Source organism: Natator depressus, chromosome 1, assembly GCF_965152275.1.
Source record: "Natator depressus isolate rNatDep1 chromosome 1, rNatDep2.hap1, whole genome shotgun sequence".
Taxonomy (NCBI): domain Eukaryota; kingdom Metazoa; phylum Chordata; order Testudines; family Cheloniidae; genus Natator; species Natator depressus.
In genome coordinates this window covers 6,215,620-6,223,853 of record NC_134234.1, presented here as the reverse complement: position 1 = coordinate 6,223,853, position 8,234 = coordinate 6,215,620, and the positions used below count along the sequence as shown (strand labels likewise).

Genomic DNA, 8,234 nt, shown 5'->3' with positions numbered 1-8,234 from the left:
ATAAGGCCATTAACCATTGAAATGGTTCACAGGTAGTTTACTACAAACTTCAAAGAGAAATAAAGACAAAGATATTATTATACCAGAAGTTTCATCTTAACGTTAATATCCCCTTTTGACCTCTGAATTAACAGAATAGGTCATGAAACATGACTTACAGGAACTGAAATTTATTATCTACAAGCTAATTTGGTCACATTGTTGAACTTGTAATAAGATATAGGTAAACCCAGACAAATACAATTAGTATCTACTTTCGCTTCTCTAACAATACAGGCCTATATTTCAAGAACTCTAGTTTTTTTACCGTGGCCTTGTTAGCTATCTATGAGGAACGGCCCTGTTTACGATTTCAATACTTTTCTAATATGTCCTTAAGGGTTGCTTTTAGTGACAGAGGCACTTGGACACTGCGGGCCATATTGGCTCCGAGAGAGACAGATTAGACAGACCATATCAGTGTCCCCATTGGAGTCTGTTAGTGGAATAGTTTTGAAAGATCTTCATGATCCGTTTACGAATCTCTTTGGTTTTTATGCTGTATACAATGGGATTGAGCACCGGGGGGAAGAGAAGGTGGAGATAAGACAGAAGAATTTGACTCTCAGGGAGACCCTGTTTCTTGAACCTGTGAATCATAGACAAACTGATCGGCGGGGTGAAGAAAAGCAGGCTGACGCAGATGTGGGAGACACAGGTGTTCAGAGCCTTGAGACGCTCTTGCCGGGATGTGATACTCAATAGAGTCTGAAGGATCACGATGTAAGACAAGACAATGAGCACTGAGTCTAATCCCAGAGAAGAAAGGATAACAAACAAACCATAGAAGCTGCTGGGTGTAGAGTCTGCACAGGCCATCTTCATCACATCTGGATACAAACAATATGAATAAGAGAGAGGTTGGATCTTGCTGTAAGGCAACCTCTTGAGAAGAATGACAGCTGGGATATGCAGACCAATACCCTTGATTATTATCGCCAGCCCTATGTTTCCTATCCTTGCACTGGTTAAAGTTGAAGCGTATCTCAGCGGGTGGCGTATTGCCACAAAGCGGTCAAATGCCATGGCTACGAGTACAGAGGATTCCATGATGGAGAAAGTGTGAATAAAGAAAAGTTCAGTCAGACAGACATCAATGCCAATTTCTCTGGTGTTAAACAGGAAGACGCTGAGCATTGTTGGCAAGGTGGAAACAGACAAGCCAAGGTCAGTGACAGACAACATAGAAAGGAACAAGTACATGGGCTGATGGAGATTCTGTTGTGTCTTGATCACAAACAGAATCAGACTGTTTCCTAAAATTGCAATGAGGTACATGGAACAGAAAGGGATGGAGATCCAGGGGCCATGAGCTTCCAGCCCTGGGATGCCTGCCAGGAGGAATCTTGCAGGATTGATGTTGGTTTCATTGCAGGTTGGCATGATGCACTGAGGAGGTTCAGGTCAGTTTCCTAAACCACATCCCCTACAATTAAAAGCAACATGATTAAAAATATGTGACACTATGACAGAAAATTTGGCCCATTCTGCCCCCGCTCTTCAGACAGGTTGGAGTCAGTACCATGATTAAAAACCCTGGTGGTACTCACACATCCCCACATCAGTTATAAAATCCCATTACGAACAATATCCTGTTCTTATATAGAGCTTTGCATTTATAAATCTCAAAGTGATTTACAAAAGAGCACAAGAATCAGTGGGTCTAATTCAAAGCCCTTTGACACTCATGAGAAGGAGGATGTAGATCATCATTTAACTGAGGGGGAAACTGAAGCACAAAACAGGTAAGCAACTTGTTCAAGGTCACTCAGGAGATCAGTGACAGAACTCAGGTCTCCAGGCTCTCAGCTGACTGCCCCTTCACTAGACTAGACCACACCCTCTCCCCTAGATGGAGCTTGGAATACGAAGACTTGTGTGAACTCATTATTAAAGGGAACATAAGAAAAGGAGAGTGGACCTGAACCAAAACATTGGATCAGAACACTCGTACGTTCTGGAACAAGATTTCAGTCTGGATCCAGATTTCAACTTTTTAGCTTTTGTCCATGATAAAAAAGTAAATGGTTTAGCTATTTAAAAATCCTGTGAGAGGAGAACAATGATGTGTATTGTGAATGGTCCATGGGCTGAGAAGCGTTCATAGAAACTACTCAGTGATGACTGACAGGGACTTGTCCAAAGCCACACAAGGAGGCTGTGGTAGAACAGGGAACACAATCCAGCTCTGCTGTGTTTTAGCTGTAAAGAAGGCTGCCCTCGCTGTTGTACATGATGTTATTATTGGAGGGGGAGGGGACGAAAAGAAAAGGAGCCTCTGAAGACTGTGAATGTTAGCTGTGTCCTATCTTCATTCTAGATGCCTCCTTTGCTCACACTGGGTGAGATCCACCCCTGTGGAGAGAGCCAGAAATTCCTCAACCGGGAGTTTTGCCATGTGCAAAGTTTACTGTGAAAACCCCTATCCTCAGTTCTATGCATGACTCCGAGGGACATCAAGGGGCCCAACAGGCCCTTACCCAGCAAAACCCTCATTGAAATTAAATTTTGTTGGAGCAAAGACAAAGAGCTCCATTTTCCCACTTATAGTATCCTCGCAGACACTCCAGGGGGTGTTATATGCCAAGCAAGCACCATGCCTTCAGAAGCTGCAGGAAACGCAGGGAGTGCAAGTCACCCTTTCGGAGGTTACACACACTCCCCCATTGGTTAGAAACTATGCTCAGATTATTCAGTATTTGCCCCTCCAGGGTTAGTTGCACCCCTTCCTGTTAAGTGTCTGGTGCTAGTGACTGTCAGTCAGGTTATGGGTCTAGACAGACCACAGCTGGGATGTGGTATGGCCATGCTGAGGCTCCTTCTTACCATACACAGCCCCAGGCAAGTCAATGGTACTTACGAAAAGGTGCCACTGGGAGCTAAAAACACAAGCTGGCTTTCACTGGGATTTGGGTTCTTCACTCATGGAAAATTCTGCGCTACATGGGTAATGTTTGCACCATCTGGGCCCTCAGATTGCAAGCACCACAAGGGAGGGACCTGTCTTCCGAGGAGTTTGGGTCCCATATACAACAACGAATAACGATGCTGATCATAAGAATGTGCAGGTCTCATTGGTTACAGACGAAACGTTCCAAGCAGTTGAGACTGCCTGTTCCTGTCCGTGAAATAACTCCAGTGTGATCAGCGCACTTACCAAAGGCACGAAAGTAGCAGCTGGAGAGTGTTCATCCTTGACTCCTAGGAAGCAGAGCCTGAACAGCCTGGGCAGCAGCATTCCCTCTCTCTGTCAGGCACGCAGTGCAGCAATGTTTATAGCGCAGTGGGTAAAAGCTCTGGAGGACAGATAATCAATTGGGAATCACCGTTGATCACATTGTTACACGTTTTGTCTCGACCAGCACAAATGGAAAGACTTAAAAGGTGAATGATTTGAAATATTTCTGCACCGACTGGTGCAGCTTCCAGGATTTAGGGGTAACCCAATTCACAAGATGTTTCGCAACATTCAGCAATCGCCCATCTCAGGGCTGGGGTAAATGGTGTAACTGCATGAGTCAGGGGACTGGCATTGACTTGCTTTTGGTCAGGATTTGACCCTGATATTTTTTTCCTCAAAGAGACATTAGTTCTTGTGAAAGGTGCCCGCTTGACAGACCTGCAGATGCCTGTGCTTGAAGGCACCAAAATTCCACACGTACTATTGTGGATCGACACCACCAAGGGTGTACTGTTTGGCGCATGGGCGAGTGAACTTGTAGTCTTTCCATTACCTGGATTTAAAACAATTTATTTTATTGTGCAACTTAAACAAAGCAGCCAGATCTCCCCACAGTTCCAGGGAATCTCCCACAGCCCCCAGGTATATTCTGCAGCCACAACATACATCCTCCTAGGAACAGCCAAAGCCAAACCCACATCCATCCATTCTCCTCCCTACTCCATCAAGCCCCATTCCAACCATGAACTCATTATGCAGCCCCTTCTCCAGCCCACTAATCCTCTCTCCCCAATCCCCTCCTCGCTGTGTCACCCATTTCCCCACTCCAGGCCCCAGAGCCTTCATCCTGCCCTCCCAGTCCCTCCATTCTGCCCTGCAGCCACCCGTCCTCCTTTGTCTGTGCTTTCAGAGTCCATGTAATGGTGACACAGCTGGGCCCAGGATTCCTGGGAGGCTGAACCCCCAGTCTCATCGTGGGGGCTAGGGTGTTCCCTAGGACAGGGGATAGGGTGTCCCCACTTCTGGGAACTCTCTTCACACCAGACCCTTCTCTATCCCACTGATCACTACATTAAGTTAAAACCAAATATAATTTATTAAACAGCAGCTGTAAAAAAGGAAAAAATGGGAAATGTTTGAGGAAACAAGGAACCCCGTTCCGTGGGCATGGGAAACAGCACCACCAGCCATCTCTGGGATGTAAGAAACGTTCTCAATTTGTTCCTCACACATCCCTGGCCTCGTGCCCAGGCCCTGGCTGCTCTGTGGTGATACTGCAGTTAAGGAACCTGCTCTGGCAGTGGAAACACTACCTCAGGCTCTAGGTGGCAGGACCTTTCTCCCCAGCATCTGTCCTCCCAGCAGATTGACATCCCACCTTCTGAGTCCAGCCTTCAATGCCCTCTTCTCTAGTGACGTCACCCTGTGCTGGGCCGTTTGCAGATGTCCCCACCTTGCTCTCCCCAGCTGCTCATTGTGCTTGGCTGCCGGGTTACTTGTGACACGGCTGGCATCTACTGTCCTCGCTCAGGCCCTGCAGCTCCACACTGTAGCTCAGCTCTGGAACCCATTGGCGCAGCTGGTCTGTGCCGACCTAGCTCTGGTCTGCTCCAGCTTCCCATCTGTTCCTCCAACTCAGCTCTGCCTTTTAACTCAGAGCTTCTTCTCTGGCTCTAGTCCATCTGGAAAGGGTCCCAGATTTCTCCTGAATTTGAATCCCAAAGTCATTTAAAAACTCAAGCTATTTCTTGAAACAACAGATTGTTTTGTTTTTTTTTTAATTAACACTTTGGTCTATACATCAAGAAAGAAATGGAAGATTTTGTTAGCTATCTAGTACAGATTGGATTTTTTAAAAAAAAAAGCAACAAGCCCCAGCAGGACTTAGCCCACATTAGCTACAAAGCTTTGAGATGACAGTCAGATTCAAAATCAAGAACCCAGTACTGGTACTTCTATCTCGACTGAGGGTTGGCAGCTTTTAAAAAAAAACAACAGAGAATGACGGTCTTAAAAATAATCCAAAAGGAACCCAAAACATATGGAGTGCAAAAACAATAGCATTATTATATTGTTTATTTCTAATTGCCTTCAGTGATGGTAGTCAATGTCCATATTTGAAGTTGAATTAGTTTGTTACTGTTAGTCTCTAAAAAGCAACATTTCATCCTTGCTGTCTTCATCAGAAGTAGGATGCTTCTGCTGCTGGTCATACATATAAGCAGTGACCAGTGCAATCATTTCTTTCATCGGTGCATGTTATGATATAGATATTCCGGTCTGTCTGTAAAGGCCAAACTCTAAGAATTTAGGTGTATACTTATCACTTAGATAGTTCTAGAGGTACAAAAGACAGAATCAAAATCACTGTCTGCCAGTGTAAGGGCCTTCTCCTACTGTGACAGTCTAGGGCCCTGTGCTTAGCCAGCCATGAGCTGGGAAGCGACCGGTCACCTCCTCACATTCCAAACTAGTCACATTGAAAGAAGGTGCTATTGGACTGTTAGGAATACAATCCTGTCCTGATAATGCCTATCGCCTCCAGAGAAAGGGAAGTGCCTAGAAAATGTAAAAGGAAACTTAGTTTGATAGCATCCTGTCTGGCAAGAACTCCCTTATCAATAGCTGGGATGTGAAATCCTCATTTCGGTGTTGTTCTATCATTGTAGTCCCCATTTCCCTATTGTTTGCTTGTATAAACTCTGTCTGGTTCTGTGATTGTTTCTGTCTGCTGTATAATTAATTTTGCTTGGTGTAAACTAATTAAGGTGGTGGGATGTAATTGGTTACATAATCATGTTACAATATATTAGGATTGGTTACTTAAATTTCAGGAAAGTGATTGGTTAAGGTATAGCTAAGCAGAACTCAAGTTTTACTATATAGTCTGCAGTCAATCAGGAAGTAAGGGGGGAATGGGAACAGGGAATGGGGGTGGGGAAATTGGAATCATGTTTTGCTAAGGGGGGAATGGGAACAGGGACACAGGGAAGGCTCGATGGTGTCAGAGCTGGGAAGGGGGACACTAAGGAAGGAAACTGGAATCATGCTTGCTGGAAGTTCACCCCAATTAACATTGAATTGTTTTCACCTTTGGACTTTGGGTATTGTTGCTCTCTGTTCATGCGAGAAGGACCAGGGAAGTAAGTGGGTGAAGGAATAAGCCCCCTAACAGTGCAAACTGTTCACAACAGATTTTGTGTAGTTGCATATATGCCCTAACAAGAATATTTTATAAAAGTTCCTCTTGCATCTTGTTGCACAGTTTTGTTTTTATCAAGTTCATCTGAGAAATCAGTATTTCAAATTTAGCACTGCTAAAAGATATCAACAGCAATGAAAGATTAAACAAGCCAAGTTCTCTGAAGTCTTTGTCCCCCAGTATCATCCCTGTGTTTTAGACCATTAACCCAAATCTTCTCTACTTGGTTGTTCTGAGTATGAGGCCAGTGAACCATAGGCAAACCTCTACACTGCTACTCCAATTGGTCAAAGTCTCCACAAAACTATGGGAAAAATGAGATATCAGCCAATCTAGGTCATGAAGGACTTAGTACTGCAAGCGATTCAATCACCTGGACATTTGGTGGCAATCTCTGTTTCATCTGTTTCACAAATTCCAAGATGGACACCTACTTTTGACATCTTGGACACAGGGAATGGTTAGTTTGTATTTTAAAATTTCCATTTGAAAGCAACTCCAAAATTGACTGTGCAAAGCAGTAAGTTATTGGACTCCAAGGCAATGTTGCAGTTTAACACAGCACTCCATTTCCCAAGTTGTTCAGAACCCCCAGAACGGGCAACTTAACTATTTCACACCAGGCAGTGTCAGAAATAAAGCAATGGGAGCACAGAAGTTCTGTCTGATCAAGGATTAAATGCAGGCAAGCATGCACTTGTCTAAAACTGAGGTTTTTATTAGATTTAAGCACACAGACACATAAGAAATAGGTTTAGAACATCCCACATATTTATCTAACATCTGGAATGGTATTTAGTAAATGACAAAAGGTTTACAGTGGCCAGTTGCTCACCAGACAGGGAGGAAGGGTGTCAGGAAAAATGTCTCTCAAGATGACTTCAGAGGACTGCTCCAAATTACACTGTATTAGCTAATTTTTTATAACTTCTACAAAACACATAGGTCATAGTGACCCCTACTCAATCATCACTTTACCTAACTTTCAATAAACTTCATTTCTCACTTATTTACTTGTCTTATATGTCCAGTCCTCCCTTCTGATTAGCAGAAACTGACAGCTAGAGTTTGACCTTGCATCTAAAACCCTGCTTTAAAATTAACTCAAAAGTATGTAATGTTCCATTTTATTAATTCATAGCGGCTGAATGCACATCTTATGGTTGCAATTGGCTTGATCATATTCTGGGGTACACATCCCTGAAATCCAGGTAACACAGTGCAGTTCTCAAAAACACAGATTCACAACTCTCACCAATAAGCTCTAGTAGAATGTCCTTAATTCTTGCAGCACCTTTCCTGTATTAGAACTTTCCAATGGAAAAATTTGGTTTATCCTCCAGGCTTCCTGAAGAATTGGACATAGGAAAATAAGGCAAATTTTGCTCACTGGATCATTGTACATATGATAAAGAAGTTCAGTATTGTAATTGCTTTCTTTGTCTTTGTCTATCAGAAAGTGTAGCTTGTCAAACTGATCAAGAAGTCTGTTCACACAGGGTCTAATGGAAAGCCACTTTGCATCGGAAAGATGCAGTATCCTCTAGTGGTCTGGATGTCACTGAAAGGCCGAGTGATAGGGTGTGTGGAGGTGGGGGAGGATAGGTGATGCTGAAAGAGATCAGGTGATGGTCAGAAAGAGGGAACTCAGAAACGGAGAGAGCAGTCCTTGGTGATGGATGATAAGATGTTAGGTATGAGGTGCCTCTCAGACTCTGAACTTCTACAATGATAAGCTCAGACAAACTGGGATAGAGTGCCCTTGATTGACAAGGAAGTATCCTTTCCCCCTCTCATCATACAGGTTTAAAG

At 43.8% G+C, this 8,234-nt stretch overlaps 1 protein-coding gene across 1 annotated transcript; it reads right to left on the bottom strand.

Moving 5' to 3' along the window:
- Positions 1-456: 456 nt before the first annotated feature.
- LOC141981040 (olfactory receptor 51G2-like) lies at positions 457-1,422 on the bottom strand. Its single transcript, XM_074942853.1, has one exon. The coding sequence runs from the start codon at positions 1,420-1,422 to the stop codon at positions 457-459; it is 966 nt and encodes a 321-aa protein (XP_074798954.1).
- Positions 1,423-8,234: the final 6,812 nt, after the last annotated feature.